This window comes from Aethalodelphis obliquidens, unplaced genomic scaffold, assembly GCF_003676395.1.
Source record: "Aethalodelphis obliquidens isolate GAN/ISIS:26980383/991018 unplaced genomic scaffold, ASM367639v1 scaffold60, whole genome shotgun sequence".
NCBI classification, from domain to species: Eukaryota; Metazoa; Chordata; class Mammalia; order Artiodactyla; family Delphinidae; genus Aethalodelphis; species Aethalodelphis obliquidens.
In genome coordinates, this window is record NW_020838004.1 from 11,307,824 (window position 1) to 11,327,704 (window position 19,881).

General features: G+C 33.8%; 1 protein-coding gene across 1 annotated transcript; it reads right to left on the bottom strand.

Moving 5' to 3' along the window:
* Nucleotides 1-3,976: 3,976 nt before the first annotated feature.
* On the bottom strand, nucleotides 3,977-19,705 carry ANGPTL5 (angiopoietin like 5). The gene is made up of 8 exons (XM_027087792.1): nucleotides 19,362-19,705; nucleotides 17,013-17,157; nucleotides 15,047-15,150; nucleotides 14,064-14,157; nucleotides 11,806-11,906; nucleotides 10,049-10,169; nucleotides 7,778-7,963; nucleotides 3,977-4,547 (listed from the first exon to the last, which is right to left on the bottom strand). The coding sequence occupies exons 1-8, from the start codon at nucleotides 19,455-19,457 to the stop codon at nucleotides 4,228-4,230; spliced, it is 1,167 nt and encodes a 388-aa protein (XP_026943593.1). The 5' UTR covers nucleotides 19,458-19,705; the 3' UTR covers nucleotides 3,977-4,227.
* Between the last annotated feature and the right edge of the window lie 176 nt (nucleotides 19,706-19,881).

A 19,881-nucleotide genomic window follows, 5' to 3' on the forward strand; every position in this document is an offset into this window, starting at 1 on the left:
ATTCAAAAAGAGGAGTCATGTACCACAATGTTCATTGCAGCTCTACTTACAGTAACCAGAACATGGAAGCAACCTAAGTGTCCATCGACAGATGAATGGATAAAGAAGATGTGGCACGTATATACAATGGAATATTACTCAACCATAAAAAGAAACAAAATTGAGTTATTTGTAATGAGGTGGATGGACCTAGAGTCTCTCATACAGAGCAAAGTAAGTCAGAAAGAGAAAAACAAATTCCTTATGCTAACACATATATATGGTATCTAAAAAAAAAGTTCTGAAGGACCTAGGGGCAGGGCAGGAATAAAGACGCAGATGTAGAGAATGGACTTAAGGACATGGAGAGGGGTAAGGATAAGCTGGGACGAAGTGAGAGAGTGACATGGACTTGTATATACTACCAAATATAAAATAGAGCTAGTGGGAATCAGCCACATTGCCCAGGGAGATCAGCTCGGTGCTTTGTGACCACCCAGAGTGGTGGGATAGGGAGGGTGGGAGGGAGACACAAGAGGCAGGGCATGTGGGGCTATATGTATATGTATACATGATTCACTTTTTTATAAAGCAGAAACTGACACATCATTGTAAAGCAATTATACTCCAATAAAGATATTTTAAAAGAAAACTGTTTATGCCTTTGAAATAAAAGATTTACTGTTAACGTTTGCCTAATATTTATCCAATAATTTGGGCTTTTTAATATGTTTAATGAATCTGTAATCTATTTTTGTACAATTAGATGTTCCTTTTTATTTTCAAGTTGTTAGTAATTTTCCCTCTTTGCCATTTTTCAATCTGTCTCCTCCCCCACTAATATAAAACTCTACTTTTCCTGTATACTACATTATATACTTTTTAATAATTGTTGAATTTGTACTCTACTGACCTTTCTGCTTTCCTCATAATAATTATTTTGTCACTTTATTGCAGTAGGCAGAGTTCTAAGATGGCCCCAAGATTTCCAGACTCCGTTTTACATATACCTTCTCCTAGTTATTCAATTAAACACTAATTTATGTACGGCTTCAAAAAGATTTTGCAGACATAATTAAGGTCTCAAATCAGTTAACCTGAAGATAAGATTATTCAGGTGCATCTGACCTAATCACATGAGCTCTTTTTAAAGCAGTGAGCTTTCTGTGGCTGGTCTAACTGGCTGCAGAATAGGAAGTTAGAGAGCTGTTCTGGCTGCCTTGGAAGAAAACAAATATCCACCCTATAAACTGCACATTGGACCACACGGCAAGGAACCACAGGCAGCCTCTATGAGCTGAGAGTGGTCCCAGCTCACAACTAGATGGACAACAGAGGCCTCAATCCTACAACCACAGGGAAATAAATTCTACCAACAACCAATGAGTTTGGAAGAGGTTCCTGAACCCAGAGGAGAGCTCAGCCTGGATGACATCTTGATTTGAGCATCGTTATACCCTGAGCAGAACAGTGAGCTGGTAAATGAGTGTCATTTAATTTAAAGTCACTAAGTTTGTGGTAAGTTGTCCCATAATAATTTTTAAAAACTAATATATTTACAATATCAATTCTTTTTCAAACATTATCTGTTCTCATTCATTACACTTCCAGAAGCGCTTCAAATTTTCTCAAGTAAAAAAAAAAATCGTACTGACAATTCATGGTGTCCTTATGTTAAATTTATGGACTACTTTGGTGACAGATCCAAATAGTCTCCCTCCCTTTGGCATAAAGGAACAGGCTCAGAGGATCTGCAGTGGCTCAATGGAAAGAACAAGCTGGTACCAGCTGCTGAGTGAGTGAGCTCCCCTTTCAAACAAAGCCACTTTCTCAACCATGAAATTGTACTGTTACAAAAATGCCCTCCCATAATGCACTATTCATTAGCATAAGTAGGCTCTCCTACCTGCCAGCCTGTATATTTTTTCCCAATAAACCCTATTTCATATATGCCAGTGAAGCAGTGTGTCAGTGATCTCCTTGGCATGACCTAAGTCCTCCTCACATATTGTTCTTGCAACTCCAAACTGCTCTTGGTTCTCAAACCCACTACTCCATTCATACATCTGGGGATATTTGCACCAAGTCCTCTATTCAAAGAACATGATTGTGCTGCTATTTAGAGTCATTTATGTTTCTTGGTAATGTTTTATAATTATTTTTAAATAGATTATTAACCTACTTCTATAGCTCTCAAAGCTATTATGAATGTTAACCTTTTTATTTATAACTAATATATGCTGGTATAGAGAGAAGCTTTTGGATCTGTATCGTTTCCTTTGATTTTTAACTGGACACAGTTTCAATTTTACTGATAATTAAATTGACAAAATAATAAATTATTTGTATTTTTAAATGGGACCATTTATCCAGAGAAGTTCTCAGATTCTGAAAGAATGAATCTACAATGATGTCATGTAGACCTTGGGTATGATACTCCAATCTTTTATGCTTACTTCTAAGAGATGTGGGCATGGTGTTGGGATAATAGAGAGCAAAAAAGGAACCGTTGTCTTGATACCATAACTTCTCCCAAGGTTAAGGTCACTTCATTTCTGGAAGTCTGAAGCTCAGGATTATTAACCAAAATATAGCTTCTCGTTTGCAGTGTGGGTTAAGGCCTCTTTGTACTTTCACACCTTCTCATAAGGCATCCTGGGGGCCATTGTCTCTTACCCATTCAAAGTCAAATACATCTTCTTATTCCCAAACCCAGAGAAATTAAAATTTCTTGCTTTTGTCTGGGTCTGTCATTCCCTTAACATCCCAACATTTATTCCAACTCTGCTTTTACCCTCAGTATCTCCATAACCTTTATGGTAGGGTAAAAATGTGAAGCCCTTAGACCTTGCAGTACAATAAAGGAGATTCCCCTGTATAGGACCAAGAATTTCAAGGTCCAGAATCCACACATTAGACGTAGCTTGCTGAGTAGCAAAATTATTTCCTTAACTGTATATAAATTTTTTTCTGGTACTCATATCACTGCAGGCAGTGAACCTACAGTTCTCTGCTCCTGCAACCTAGTAGACACCTTACCCCAATGTAAAGATGCAGAACCTCAACTGCGCCTCTATGAGATGGACAGGAAGCCATGGGGAACCATGCTCAACCATTTGCAACTGTATCCCGTCTATAATCTGTACACGGTTTATTCACTGCTTGGTGAGGAGATCAAAGTGAAAGCAATCTTGAAAGGTGACCATGTCATTTTTGCTCATCCCTGAACTCAGACCAGGTTCTATGTTCTGATCAAACTAAGCCCTCTGCTGTACTCAGATAACTCACCGTGATCTCTATACCCTCATATGTATTTTTAATTCAGACCTCCTCCCACCTCACTTTTCAGCTACTTCTACCCACTGTATAACCCTAACTCTGGACAAAGTACTTTTCCACTCAACCCTAATTTTCTTAATTAACTGAATGTGGTCTAGCACATTCCTTGCTGTGTTTTCCCATGGAAGCCTTACCACTCCAACTCCTTCCAACTTCCTAAAAAAAGTTTGCTCCTAGAGCCACCTCTAGACCAGTGATTCATTGTTCTTTCTCCTTCACTTAAAGCTCATACCATTCCTATTGCCTTAAAAAGAGTTAGGATATAAATGTGTTTTAGAATGCAACTGATCAGCATGCAAATGTACAGTAAGTTCATTACAAATAAGAATAAACTTATTAACCACAATAAAATAGGAAAACAAGAAGGACTTTATTTTTGCAGCAAACTCTTATTACCTGTAAAATATTATGGAATCACCTGGAAATAGTAAGGTTTTTAAACTATGTGAAGCTTATATATTAATCTGCACAAAATTATTCCTTGTAATTGTCTTCAACAGAAATTATCTGTAGATTATATATTTAGCCATTTCAAATAAATATAGAAATAAATATAACACTTTCTTTAATTTTCCTAATAATGCACTATGGTTTATATGTTTTAAAGAAAAGGGAAAATTTTTTAAAAGGACAACAGACTCCAGGTAGACAGGTTGCAATACACTCAAAACAAATTTTATTACATATTGTTAATATAATTAGTAGTAAAAGCATACATTGAACCATGTTTTCCTTTATAAAACTCTACAAAATTAAAGATTTCTATTTAGACTCATAATACCTAGATGTCACCTATGGTTAAATTTTGGCTAATATGCTTGAAATACTCAGTAAAAAGAGAAACTATGTAAAATTGTTTATATATTATTAAAAATAACTGTGGAACACTCATTACAATTTAAAATGAGATTACTTAAAATATGGATTGTAAGTTCTTCTAATTTTCATTGAAACAGATTTAATCTTGACAGGTGAGTTGTTTTTGGTCCATGTGCCCCATCGAATTCCAGTTGCAAGCAATTTTCCAGGGAAGTAATGAATGCCATTCAGATTTGCGAGACCACACTGGTTGAACCACCAGCCGGTATTGTTACTGAGGTGGCTGCAGCTCTTCACAGGCTGACCATTGATGAAGCATACAGGGCGACATCCATCATTATCAACATCTGATGTGCTAAAAGGCATTGCATTTTGATTATCTTCTTTTCTGAAACCCCGGAATGCATCACCTAGGTAAAATAGATTTTTCTGATGATGAAATTGAAAGGCATTTTTTGTAATTTTAATCAACCTTTACCAACCCATTATGCAAAAGCATTACATCCCAGAACTAAGGTTTAAATTATATTTTAATAGGCGTTATATTAAAATCTCTCCTCCGGGTGCAATATGCCAAAATCTCGTAATAAATTCCTCAACATGATAGGCATGTTTAAGTAGACATTTGTTGGAACAAATTATGGTGGTCTGTGATGGCCTAGGAAAACTTTGCATATTATCAGTTAATAAATTGAAAACTATTAAATCGTTGCATAATTGTATGAAAGGACCAAACAGTAGCAGTATAAATTGAATGATAGTTTCCTTCGTATGCTTTAAAAACTAAATCCCATCCCTTACCCCTGGTAACCAGGGGTAATGTGCTCTCCATTTCTACAATCTTGTCATTCCAATTATTTCATATAAATAGGCTCAGAATATGTAAACATGAATAAGTGGACATTCGATATAAAATCACAAAATGGAAGCTTGGCTGTGTAGACAGAAGCAGATAATTTAGGTCAAAAATATGGTGTATAAACCTGTCATACTTTGGGGAAGAATAATATGGTAATTGGTAATTTAGGAAAAGAAAATAATTTACACACAAATTTTTATACCAGTACCATTTTACATCACTTTAGATAGAGAGGTATGGATGAAAGTGAAACCTCTACCTTTCAGGAACAAATTTATAACTGCAAAATTTGTTTGATTTTATTTAGTGGCCATCAAGTTTATATTAAATGCCCAATGCCCTCAAGAAAAAAATCAGCTATAACACTGAGGTATGCCTTTTCTTCATGGCTCTCCATATGATATGCATACTAATTGGATAGTAGTTAAAACGCCACCATATTTTAAAGACTTACATTGGACATTCTATGTATGGTATCCCTGATAGTCACAGTAATCTTCAAAGATTAAGTATCTTGGCCAAGGCAACCTGGCTATCTAAGTAGCAGGGGTAGAAGTCATGTTTGTTTGTTTCTTTTAAACCATATAAATAAAAGATTCTAATTAGTCCCATTGTACTTAGATTTCACTTATAGATAAAATTTGCTAAGATGTTTGAAACACTAAGTAAAAGTGAAGCTATGTAAAATCTTTGAAGAATTCAAAGCCCACGTTTGTTTCATTATGTTCCAAATGTTTGGCATCTTTTGAGATGTCTTTGAGGAGCCTGGAGAACTTCACTAATGGTAGTGGCCTATCCTGTACCCCAGCCCTGTCTCTGACCATGCACTTCATAGGAACAAAATGCCAAAATTGCACATACTTGCAGAGAGAATATCATTTTCAATACCACATGGTGCAAAACCTTTCAGAAGTTCAAATGAGAAAGACAACACTTACAGAGCATTACCTAAATTATATGATCCCTCCACAGATACTCTCCCTGGTTAAGTCCAACCATCAGAAGGATCATACATTATATGAGCTCCTCACTGGATTATATTTAATAATTTACTCTAAAAATGTAATGCATAGGTCTATTTTTAAAGAAATGGCCCATTAAATCTCACTGTTACGTTTTCTGTCCGAGTGTAATTAGAAAACATGACACTTTGTTTTCGCTAAGAACCCAGAAAAATGTCTCTCAAGTTTTAGAACCAGGGCAATGTGTCCTCATGGAACAACTGTGCTCCTCAAATGTTCAAATTTCATATTTCTATTTTTGTTCTGAGCTCAAAGTCAAATGTCTGGCTCACCTCTACCAAATACCTGATCATACTTAACTATACTGCTATCTTTACATTCTTTTGACATCTTTTTCTTTATCTTGATTATATTATGTGATCAACATTTGAAAGTTACTTAACAACTTTATTGGGAAAAGGCAGAATAAGGCATGACAAAATTTGAGGCTTCCAAAATGAAAAAATTCTTGCCATTATAAATTGTATCCTCTAATGAGATCCTAGTCATCTTCTAGAGAAATCCCACATAAACTTTTCCTAGCATTGTATGTTCCATATTTAGATAGTTCTTTACTCTTTTAGAGATGAAGCCTCAAAAATTATATAACTCCTTAAAATTGTCTCTATATGTCAATATTTAAATTTCAGACTTTTACTTAATATCCTAAGTCTAAACCCCCTCAGATATCAGAGATTCCATCCATACCAGACAACTTCTCATGCCCAGTAATTTTCCTCCCTCTGTGCCTTGACTCAAGCTGCTCTGTTTGCCAATATTCATTTGCCAAAAGCTTATCCATTCCTCCAAGTACAGATCAGTGATTCTCAACTATAAGGATGCCAACATATCCATCTAGTGAATACAAATACCTGGGCCCAAACTTACTGAATCAGATTCTACATGAGTATGTACTTTCACAAAGCATTCTAGGTTGACTCTACCGTTAATTCTTTGTTGAAAACTACCCTTCTCTGGATGTAATCCATTGGAATCATTCTTTCTCTTTAGCCCTCAAAGCTCTATCGGTATTCTGTGTTTTCAGTTTTATTTAATCTCCCTCTCTATATTGTGATCAGTTAAAGAACTGGCAACATAACTCATTCATTTTTGGATTTCTAACACTAAACATACCTAATGAACAAGTACAATGATGAGCAATGAACAGGAGAGCTGAATTTAGTATTAACTAAAGTTAAAAATATCAGCATCAAAATATGAATTTAATATCAAGTATTTTGAAGTTCTAAAAATTTAACTTATTTAGAAATGAGTAGATGTACCAAGATATAGCCAAAAAAAAGAAAAAACCTCACTAAACTAGTTGTTCTATCAACCTGGGTCCTTGCCCTTGCTCAGATGTGATGAGCTGGGACTCTTGGGCAAGTCACTTAATCTTTCAGGTTTCTTAACCTGCAGAGTGAGAAGAGTGAAGATCAGCTCTAACATTCTATGACTTCTAAACACCAGCCTCTCAGTACATGAAAATGTAAATAATGCCTTCCCAGCCTGCCCCACAGATTTGCTATCTAAATAATCAATTGTGATTACATATGGCAAAATTGTTTTAAAGTGTATAAAGCACTTCAAAATCACAAGGTGATGCAACCATCATAGCAGAGTTTCATAACTCAAGACTTAGCCAGTTTTCTCATTCCTAACCTATTCTGTTATCAGTTATGTGTCATATACCAAAAGAAATGCATTACTTTTATCTTCATCTAATATTGAGTCAGCTATATTTAAATCTTTTGGGTAAATTTAGGAATAAAAAACTTACCAGCATTTCCCGAATATCGTCCTAAGTGCATTTTAAAAAATCTTGTTTCATCCTCTAGCCAAAAATTATCATATGATGCATAAGCGAATGTGTCATCTTCAGATTCCAGTGCCACATACAGCATAAAACTGGTATTCTTCTGATTCACTATGTAAAAAATCTTTTTCAGCCCTAGCCAAAATTCACCTGTTTAAAAAAAATGCTTTTTTAAATATATTTTAATACAAGTTAGAATAACCCTTTGTTATTAAGTCTTTGGTTTTGCTTAGTGTTTCAATAACTCCAAGATGGCACACATAAATTATCTGAGAGACTAGATTGCCCTGGTTCAAATTATCAGTGTTTGCCTAATTTACCAAAACATATATATATGTGTATCTTCCCACTTCTACTTTACTAGACTTGGGATAACTAGTCTCTGTTTCATTTTTTTATCTCCCCAAATTAAATTCAAAAATTCATTTAAAGATCACGTAAAAGTCAAGTTTTACCTTAAGGCATGTCAACAAAAAATGAGTTCAAATATTATGACAGGTAACAAAATGATGTGTACCAGTAAATATAAGAGGTTTAGCCTCCAAATCAGCAACTCCTAAAGAACTATTTTCTGAAAATGCTCAGTAGAAGTTATTTTTTCTGTCTTTGAGAATAATGTTTTGTGAACAAATATTTCTTTGTTGTAATGAAGCTCGTCAGTTACCTATGAATGAAGACATAATGTAGCAACACTGGAGCATACTCAGGTTAAGGGTCAATATTTTCAAGATGATTATAGATCCAAGATGGATTATTGAACTCCCTAATTCAGACTGCATTCTTCTTGCATATTCTAGCCAATGACTTTCTACCTCCCTCTACCCACTGTGGCATAACCTAAATGTAGACACTCCTGCTCTGAAGTATATCCCTCTGCTTGAATCATGAAATTACTGAAGGAAGTAAGGATCTAGTCAAAACAAACTTCAAGAGCTGGGAGACAATGTGACAGAATTCAAATCTTTAAACTATAGCTAGGATACTAAGTCACTCTCCAGGCCTTACAGGGGCATTTTAGCTACATACCCGCTTAGAACTGAAAAGTATTCTGAAGAAATACTGGAAGAAAGGGAGTATAGGAAGTAAAAAATAAGTACAAGAAGGAAGGTGGGCCTGCTTAGTTTCTCACAGTCTGACACTACTATTTAAGTGTCCTTGCCATCTTTCCCCTCTACCCCAACCTCAGATTTAACTGAACAATACATTTTCCTTAATCCCAAGTTTATTTTTTTAAATAGGCCAAGTACAAAGCAGTCTGCTTATGTGAAGTATACCTTCCTGAAGACATTTTTTGTCGAAACTCAGATAATTTTCCCATGGAAATAAGCATTAAGTAAGGAAGATAACAACTTAGAGCCTGCAGATCTATGACAGCTCAATTCAGAAGGCAGCCCTTACTGGAAAATTGGAGGTAATGCTGAGAAAACACAAGTATTTCAAATGCATTCCATAGCATGGCAGCTATTTGGCCTTACTTATGACATTTTATTACATTTCATGTCCCTTCTAACACCATTGGCATGCTGTAGGGTTTTTAGCAGTAGGACAAACACCACCACTTATTAAATCCTTGGATGACATTATTATGGGATGTTAAAGACTCTAAATTATAACAACAGTAACTTAAAATAATAGCATGAAAATGATCAAAGTCACCTGCAAATGTTCCAATTAATGTAAAATTCTGCAGGGTTCAGAAATACTGGTGCTTCTATTCACCAGCAAAAGTTGATGCTGCCATTTGGTAATAACATGAACAGATTTTACAGTTCACCTGGGGTTTACATTTTTCAAGTTTTGAGCATAGTGATTTTTATTGACATTTACATAATTTGAATTCCTACAGCTATGGACCTCAATTCTCTATTTCATTTGCTTATGTAGACACAGCACAAATCTCAAGAATTTCAAGGTCCCTGCTCATTCGGGTTTTCATTCTACAAATAGTTATTGAGTATCTGCCAGAATTCTGCTGAGAGCATAGTCAATACTTAATAAATAACACAATTTAGAATTTTCACTCAAATCACATTTCAACTAAAAATAAAGATTTTCATATCTCAACTGAAGACCTATTTATTTTAAGTAATTTGGCATATAACCAGAGGGTAATTTGTCATATTTTTATATTCACAAGGATTTGCTATTTTTACTAACTATTTGACCAATAGAGACAGAGTCCTTAGGCATATTATCAAAAAGAAGAAAAAAGAGGAGAAATAAATAAAAGTTGACCTAAAAGGTCTCCAAATCCATCCAGATAGTCACACCATAACCTTTGGAAGTCAATTATCCCATCGATCCTTTTCTGTATCACAGTCCATCCACCTCCTCTGTAATCCATGTCACACATTACCTAAAATAAACCCAGAAAAGACAAAAATAGTATAATATTATTTTCATTCTTTTATATAAAACTCATACTTCACCCTTAAAGCCTAGAGAAAGGGAAGATACTTCCACTGAAAGCTTCAATGCAACTGTATGTCATTAATGTATTCAGATTTTTTAAAAATCTCTAGAAATAATACTGTTTATTATAAAACAAACCTAATTGTGGTCCCTGTATCAGTCATTTTTTTAACATATGTGTTTGTAGCATTTTAAGGTTACCCTCTTATTCCTCAACTCCATAAATATTTTTCAGTTGAGTAATAACTGTACCAATCTGATATGGCAGAGTGATGTATTTCTTTATAAATTAACTCTTCCTTTTAATTAAAACACTGATTTTTTTAAAAAAAACGGTGTTAAATGTGCCTGTGTGCCTGTCTTTGATTGCTTCTTTCCTCCAAAAGCCTGGAAGGCCTGTGCTCAGACTGAGATTTTCAGACAGAAAGGCATGATTTGTGCCCCATCTCAGCAGGCACTCATAGGTGCATCTGTGGTGCTCTGTTAAATGCCTCTAAGAGGACAACCGTAGGGGACCCATAGAAGTGACACAGCGAGAAAATCAGACCAATCCTCCCCATCAGAAACTTCCCACACACAGACAGAAAAAGGCAGTGTGGAGGAAGTTAGGGAACCAACACTTTCCCACAAAAGAGGTAATTATGCATCCCACTCTTCACAAAATTAGAAGCCTTCCCTTTTCACATCTGTTCAGGTCCATTTTTGAATCTGTAGGTGAAGTAATTTAGGTAATTTAAAATTATTTCCCACTTAATTCCCAATTTTTGACATCCTGTCAATAGATGTCAAAAAATAACGTTAGTAACTCTGAGACGAGAAACTGGTTTAGAAAAAATATTTTAATATTTTAATAAAGAATATCAATAAGGTATGATATTGGTATTATAAATTTCTTATGCACAAAAAAGTAACTAGAAAATTATATATATATAATGTTTATATATTATATATACTGTATGTAATATAGTAATATTATAATACTAATTTTAATAACACAATTTCTAGTAGAAATTTCTTCTAGAAATCATGGTATAGAACTACTAAGGATAAATATGAGTAATTTATTTTATTTGATTTAAGAAATGGATCAGCTTCTCAATCTGTCTCGCAATTCAGTGAAAGGATTTTTTAATTATTAATTTTTTATACAATCACAAAAAATCACTTATCATCCAAAGAAAGTATAACCAAGTGTAGGAAGAGAAACTAAAGTATTTTTAGCAAGCCCCAAGTAAAAGCACACAATTATTTTTTAATATCCATAAGCTAATTCAAGCAAGTATTTATTTTGCATAGTTCTGCCTACTGTAAGGATAATATAAGATCTTGCACCAAATGGATTTACTTTAAAGAGTGTAACCATGAACACTCAAATAGAAAAGTGAAAGACCCTCTAGTTCTTTTATTGGTTTGTGGTTTGGGCAAAGAATTCCAGAAAACAAAACTTTTGAAACTGGAACTTACACTGATTTATTTTTAAATTGTTAAGAAAAAATAAAATATTAAAACAATTAAAATTCTAATATTATTTAAATAAATTAGATGCCTATCCTATTCCATATAATAAGGGAAAACTTTACCTCAAATGGGTAACTAGATCCTTCTGGGTGGATTATATACAAACCACTTGGTGTTTTAGTGACAGAACCAATGGTATCTTTAATATCAGTACAGTCTAAACCTAGAAAAGTAAAATTAGTTGTTTAGGATATTTCCACATATACACTTAAGACAATCATTTTATAAAAGAGAATTGACAGTGCTATCTGAAATTATTATTATTAAAATATTCAGTAATGATGATGATTTTAACTTTTTGAAAATGAAAAATTATCTCAACTTTAGAAATAAGAAGAAACTAGATAGATAGGTGGAGGAACTGGGATTGAATAAGTTATGCTGCAATAAACCTTCACTAATAACTAACTCACTGTTATTGATTAGTATTCCATTTGGTATCAAAATTTATTTAATATATTTTATGATTATGCATTCTCTTGTCCAATAAATAATGCCCTTTCAGAAACCTAGGCTTATTTTGGGAACATAATATGTAACAGAAATCTGTGTGAATGAGGAGGAGAAAATCCAAAGGAATAAGTAGATTAATTACTATTGACACATCCTTTCTCCACTATTTGAAATTTCAGAGATTCTGGTGTTTTGGGGCCCACCATTACAAACAGGCAAAGGGAGAGGAGGGGGAAATCACTTTCTTCACCAGAGAAAATGATGCTGAGGCTAGAGCCTGCTCTGTTGACAATAGGTAGAACTGTAGCAGTCTATAATCACCTTCTCTTAAGCATTCCCCTTTCTAGGGGATTGTAAATATATTATGTAGATATGATATTATAGTTTATACTTTGTGTTATCTTTTATGTAGATATGTATGTAGATATGATGTTATAGTTTACTTTACTTTGTGTTATCTTTTATAAATGTGATAAAACAAATTCAACCCTTACAGCATCAGTTACCAAGAGAACAAACACATGAAAGCCTGATACTTCAGAGCCAGAAGCTTGGGTTAGATTCCTAGTACTACTATTTACTAGCCAGAACCATTAACTAAGTTACTTAACTACTTTTCTTCATGTGGAATATTGTTATAATAACAATACTATCTACTTCATAGTGTTATTCTGACGATTTACATAGTAAGACATTATATCAATATAAAGCACTTAGCACAGTGCCTAGCGCACAGTATTTTATTGCCTTCTTCTGAATTGCTAAGAGACATTTTCATAATAATTTTATGCTCGGAGATATGATAATAGAAGTTTACAATGAAGGACTAATCTGAGTTGGAATATCTGCTTTGCCATCACCATCCAAATAAATATGAACAGGTTATTCAGATGTTTCTGGGCTCCATATTCCTTATCTGATGATGAAGATCATCATAGCGAATGCTTATACTGTCTTACTATGCATCAAGCAATATTTTAGGAGCTTTTGGTGTATTTATTCATTTAATCCTCATAAGAACCATATGAGGTAGGTACTATCAGTTTACTGATGAGGAAACTAATATCAAGGAAACAGTGGATGAGGGATTTGAAGACAGGTGATCTGACACCAGAGTCCATGCTCATAACCACCGTGTTACACTACCTACCTACACTACTCACTTATGGGAAATAAATGAGATATAATAGAATAACAAAAAATAACATGTGAAAGTGCCTGTCATAGTACCTGACACATAGGTTATTCTCAGTAACAGTTTATTTCCTTCTCTTTGTAAGGAAAAAAGAAAGATCATTCACTAGGCTGTCAATAAATATTTACTTGCTTGGAACTTTTTGTTATTAATTCACAACTGTAAGATATATAGGGCACTTTCTTAGAAACCCATGACTTTAGGAATTACTATATATTGTTTTAGTATAAACAGTACTAAATTCCACTTTCTTTTGTCTTGTTTCTTTTTCTTTTCAAATTTTATGTCCCAATTTGAAACATCTCAAACATGTTAAAAATAGTTTTTACAGATGGGAGGAATTCTGAGACCTTCTTTTCTTCTAGCTGAAGATTGATTATTAATATTAAAATGTAAAAGGAGAGCCTGAATTCAGTTACATAAAACTATGCTGTTTTCAACAGATTCAGAATATCTGTATACAGCCATAGCTTTCAAATGGTCAGAAAAGCTTCCCAATTCAGGAAAGTACACATTGTCTGGGTTGAAATTTGGCAGGTATTACTCCTCCAGTCTGTTAGATGATAATGAGCTGTATTTTTTAAACAAAAGTTCTAAATGCTCCAACCTGTCCAGGAAATTTTTAAGCAATAAAAGACAAGTATGAAAAGGGTGAAATACCAAAGTTCTCACCATGTGACTGAACTGGTCTGTGAGGAAAAGTATCCAGTTGTTTTCTAAAAACTTCCGTAGTCAAAATGAGAACTCGATTCATGAGCTCATTAACCTAAACACACATGCATACATTTAAGCAAATTTATATTTGAACAAAACTCTCTTAGCTGAATTTTATAAGTGATATCTCTAAGCCTCTTATAAATCCAGCTTTGAAATATATATAATGTCCATTTTTCTTTTGAATTCCTTACTGCTCTAAGCAGTAAAGAAAGTCATTACTAAATAGCAATCATTAAATTGAATACTGTTTTCCTCCTACACATTGCTTTCATCTGCCCAGTTCTGCATTTGACTGCTCTTGCAGATCTGTTCTTTGTATCTTGCCTGCTCCTTTGCTGTAGTTTCTTATCTGATCTCCCTGTCTCCTCCCTCTGCTCTTCTTCAAGTCATCCTCCTCACTAGCTGTCAATCTAATCATCGCATTTCCCTGCTCAGACACTTCGATGACTCCTTGGTGTGGCATGAGTTAGCTCCTATTTCTTTAAGTCAGTTTTCCTTATACACCTCAACTTCACCAGCCACTCCACCCCTGCACCACTTCAAGCAGTTCCCCAGAATGGAAGGTCCTACTCTTCTTACCCCACATTTGTGACCTTTGAAGCATTTATCCGTTGTTCATGATTCAGTTCATAATCTCTGTCATCTGGGAACACTTCTCATAGCTCAGATATTGAATTTCTTTGGTGCATCTTTCTGACAGCAGTCACAACATTTTCAATACATTTTTCTGCTCTCTTAGACTGTATAAGCTTTAAGTGAAGATCTTTTTTTGTTGTTATTGCTTTCTGTTTGCCTGAGGCTTACTATGGTGCCTCTAACGTAGTAGGCACTAAACAGATGTATGGACTTTAATGCATTAAAAAATTAAACAATTATACCTCTAGCTAAGTATATCAATGTACACATACAATAACAACACAATTCTAAAAAATCCATACCTGATTAGATAAATAATCCAAGGAAGCTTGCTGCTCATCCATCATATTTCTTAGTAGTTTTTTGGTACTTCGTGTATAAGAAACAATAGAATTTTGCAAATTTCCTTAAATCATAACAAAATGTGTTTGCTAAATATTATTTTGTTATAGAAAACAATTATAGTGAAAAATAATTTCAAAATGATTTTGGATAAATATATAACAATAAAGCTCAATCTAATACATAGAATTGCATATTCTAGTCAGTACTTTTTTGTTTAACTCAGGATTATCCAAGAAAACAATTATTTCAATACCTCACAATGAAAGTATGCTTCCTAATAATTTAGATTACCTCCAAATAAGTTAATCTGATATAAATGCGAGACAACATTCTGAATATCAATTCTCACTTTATAAGATGAGAGGTACAGAAGCAGGAGGTCCAAGACTCATCAATTCTTACTACATAAGAAAGTAAAAGGCAATAATTCCATATCATGTAAGTTAATTTTAAAAGTAAATCTTTCTTTAAATTTTTTCTATTAATGATATATTTTTATATAAACAAATTACAAACACACATACATATATACTCATAATAAATCTTAGTCAAAAGTTTTAGCTGGTTGGTTTCTGGTTAAACTTTTACTATGTATTTTTGTTTTTATTTTAAAACAACCTTACTTATAGAATAGTTTCAAGAACAGTATGAAGAACTTTTTCTTTATTCTTTTGAGCATGCCACCATGATGCCCCTGGATACTTCAGTGTGTTTTTCTTACACCAAAGACATTCTCCCCAACACAGCCATAAAAATCAGGAAATAAACATTGACTACCATGCACTTCTCAGATTTTATCCAAGTTTATTCAGTTATACTGATGATGTCCTTTACAACAAAAGGAGTCACACATTATGGCATACATTATTCTTTTAAAAATTATTTATTTCTATGTTCCTAACTTTTACTCTAGCAGTAGAATCACATTAATAATTCATGATATTTTAAAATCTACCTCACCCAGCTTCATCTCTCATTTTTACTTTCAGTCTCTCACTTTCTATTAGATACTCCCTGGATTTAGACATCTGTCTTAATGGATCTAAAGCCACACTCATAGGTTTGAGAAGCCTGAGATACCTGTGTTACACATAGAATTAAACACAATAAAGTGAGCTTTTTATACTTTCTGACCTAGGAGTTACAGTCCTATAAGAACTGGATCAGAACCTCCTCCCTTTCTGATCCCCTGTCTCATTTCACCGCCTATGTACATATAAATAGATCATGAAAATTACTGCACTATTACTAGTTTTAAACAAAAATGGAGATTTAAAAACTTTTTATTTTTTATGCTTTGCTACATAAATTCGCTGTGAATTTGTATTATATCTATTGTAGCATTTACTCAATATTAGTGAATTCCTTCTCAAAACTCAGGTGAAATTTGCCATTTGTTCAGACGGAAGTAAGAAAATAGTGCTAGGCGAATTGATACCATCAGTGCGTTGTGGCTCGCCCCTTCCCTCTGTGGCTAGTTGGTGTCACTGGGCCATATTATACAGAAGAAGGATTTGTTCATTTACCAAACACTTACGAAGCACCTACTATGTGCCAAACACATAAAACTCCTTGCCTAGGATGATCAGGATATATATAAAATGACCCACACAAATGCTAATGTATATTTTTCCATCTCTACCCTAGAAATAATAAATCATATCCCTGTATAATTGTGGGTGGGGGTTTGTTTTGTTTTGTTTGCGGTACGTGGGCCTCTCACTGCTGTGGCCTCTCCCGTTGCGGAGCACAGGCTCCGGACGCGCAGGCTCAGCGGCCATGGCTCACGGGCCCAGCCACTCCGCGGCATGTGGGATCTTCCCGGACCGGGGCACGAACCCGTGTCCCCTGCATTGGCAGGCGGACTCTCAACGCCACCTGCGCCACCAGGGAAGCCCAATTGTGGTTATTTTTAATACTTACTACACATGAAATGTTTTTCTTCTCGTGTAATTTTAGTTTTAACATCACATGATTCCTCACAATCTTCTTTATAAACAGTAGCATTACTTTTACTTTCACCTTTTGCATTAGATTCATCTTCTACAATGTTAACTACTGGAGAATCCTTTATATTAAAAAAATAGAAATAAGAAAAAATATATGAAATATGTTATATTACCTAATATGTCATAAATAAGAAGAGTGTAGAAAAAAAGATGAGATTTCAGGACATATACAAGGATGATCATTAGAAAAAAACATAATTAACTGGTTAGTTCAAACTTCCACAAATAAACCTTATGGGTAAATTCTAGGTATGAACAATAAATATATGTTAATTCATTATTTTTGCTCTCTTTTTTTCTTCTCCACTTCTAAAAGGAATCATTTAGGGTCTACATTCTAGTGTGGTGGCTCTATGGCCTTGACCTTTAACTTTTACACAATTCCATGTGCGATATAGTTCTGACCATCCCTCTTCCAGAAATTGTGCAATTTGAAGTTCTTTGAATGGGTACTAAGAAGGTTCCCTGAGATGCCTACAACATTTCTATGCCAAAAACACTTTCTGCCACTAGTTATCAGGAATCGTGGTTTGGGGAAAATGTGCAGGAGAATTGTCGCCCTTGTATAAGCTAAAGTATTTACAGATTTGAAAGGTAAAGTATGCATAGATTTAAAAGGTACCACTGAATATTTAAAAAGGATACCCAACAAGGACCTACTGTATAGCACAGAGAACTCTGTTCAATGTTATGTGGCAGACTGGATGGGAGGGGAGTCTGAGGGAGAATGGATACGTGTATATGTATGGCTGAGTCACTTTGCTGTGCAACTGAAACTATCACAATATTGTTAATCGGCTATACTCCAATATAAAATAAAAAGTTAAAAAAATTTTTTTAAAAAGGTAGCAGTGATAACAGAAAAAAAGCACGGAATTTTGCTTTGCAAAATCAACAACAGATATCATTTTAAAAAGCCAGCAACCTTATATATAGAATGGATAAACAACAAGGTCCTACTGTGTAGCACAGGGAACTATATTCAATATCCTGTAATAAACCATAATGGAAAAGAATATGAAAAAAGATATATATATATATATATTCAGTTACATATGTATAACTGAATAACTTTGCTATACAGCAGAAATTAACACAACATTGTAAATCAACTACACTTCAATAAAATAAATTTTTAAAAAATTAAATTTAACTTAAAATAAAAAGCCAACAACCAACTACAAACCTGTGATTGCTAGTGGGGAGAAGGAAGGAGAAAGGTGCAAGATGGGGTAGGAGATTAAAAAGTACTAACTACTATTCAAAAAGAAAAAAGAAAGAAAGCCAATTACAGATGTCATTCCAAAGGTATCTATTCTTGTTGGCACACTACTGTTTTTTTTAATGTTGAAACAGCCTTTGGTATAAGTTATGTGATTTAGAATAACTCTGTAATTTAAAGAAAATAATAGCAAGCTTTGTCCTCTTTGACCTGGATATTGAGAGAAAGGTAAAGAGCTAATCACAATATAAAAGATATTTGCCCAAAAAGATGCTTACATTTTGTTACATAGATCTACTTTTAACTTTTTGCTCTTTCCCCTAAACTCCTATAATAATTGACATAGTAGATGTTTTCAAAAACTTAGGTTACAACTATATTTTTTAGATCTAAATAAGATTCTTAAATTTTTAGTATAGAGAATTGTTATTAATATTTCTGTAGCTTTTTTAGAATTTATTCTTGCTTCAACTTTGGAATTTAGTATTGATACAGTGGTAAATACATTTTATAACATTTAAAAATTATAAGCCAACATTTAAATGTATAGAGATTCAAATCACAATCTACTCATAGTATTGCATACACTATCTTAGCTGTCAATCACTCTGACATTGTTTTGAATAAAATTTTCTAATTCTAAATTTTAACATTTCCTAGGTAACCAGTCACAAGACTATATTTGAAGTATGAAAGTTTCTAGAATAGTTTTTTTTAAGCAAAGTGAATTTTTTACTACCTACCAGATATTTCATTATTAAAGTTAACTGGAAAGTTGTTGGCTAGTTTTTAACCAAGGCCTGCAATTTCTTTAACAATTTTTCACAAGAAATGTATTAAGAGTCAATCTTCAGTTTATGGTTTCCTAAGTTTAAAAGCCATATTATTTAAGCATAAGTCTCAGCATTTCTAAATAAACACTTTAATTTTCCCATAAATTATATTGAGTACTGTAATTAATCTTTTCAAACATCTAATATATATCTTGAAAACTATATAATCATGCTTTCCTAGCTGAAATAATATTGCTGAAATTCTTACCGTAGAATGATGAACACAGTTACATTGTATAACTTCTCCACAAGTAAAAATACATAGATTTAAAAATAAGAGTGAAGCTTGGAAAAGATAAATCATATTTTTCTTGGTTGGAGAAATGAAAATTTTCTTCAAATATCAGTCAGCTCTGTGTGGAAAGAACTCTAGTACACAGAGTCTTCAGTCAAAAATTTCTGGAAGGTGTACAACAAAAACAGAAGCCAGTACTTACTAGTTTCCATGCCCTCATTTGAAACACCCTTCATATGAGAAACAAGGTAGCCTCTAGAGATCCAGTCATTTTAAGTTATACAAACCTTTTTTATCACTACATGCCTGCCTTGTAAATCCACACTTTTGGAATACAGGCAGTAGCCAGCCAGCTAGGTAGCTAAATCAAGTAAGCAAGCAAGAATTTATAGCATCATCTAGTTTTTATGTCAGATTTTTTTTTTTTTGCCCTTAGGAAAAAATGCCTTTGATAAGGTATAACTCTATAATTGTGAACCAGTTTGCATAAAAA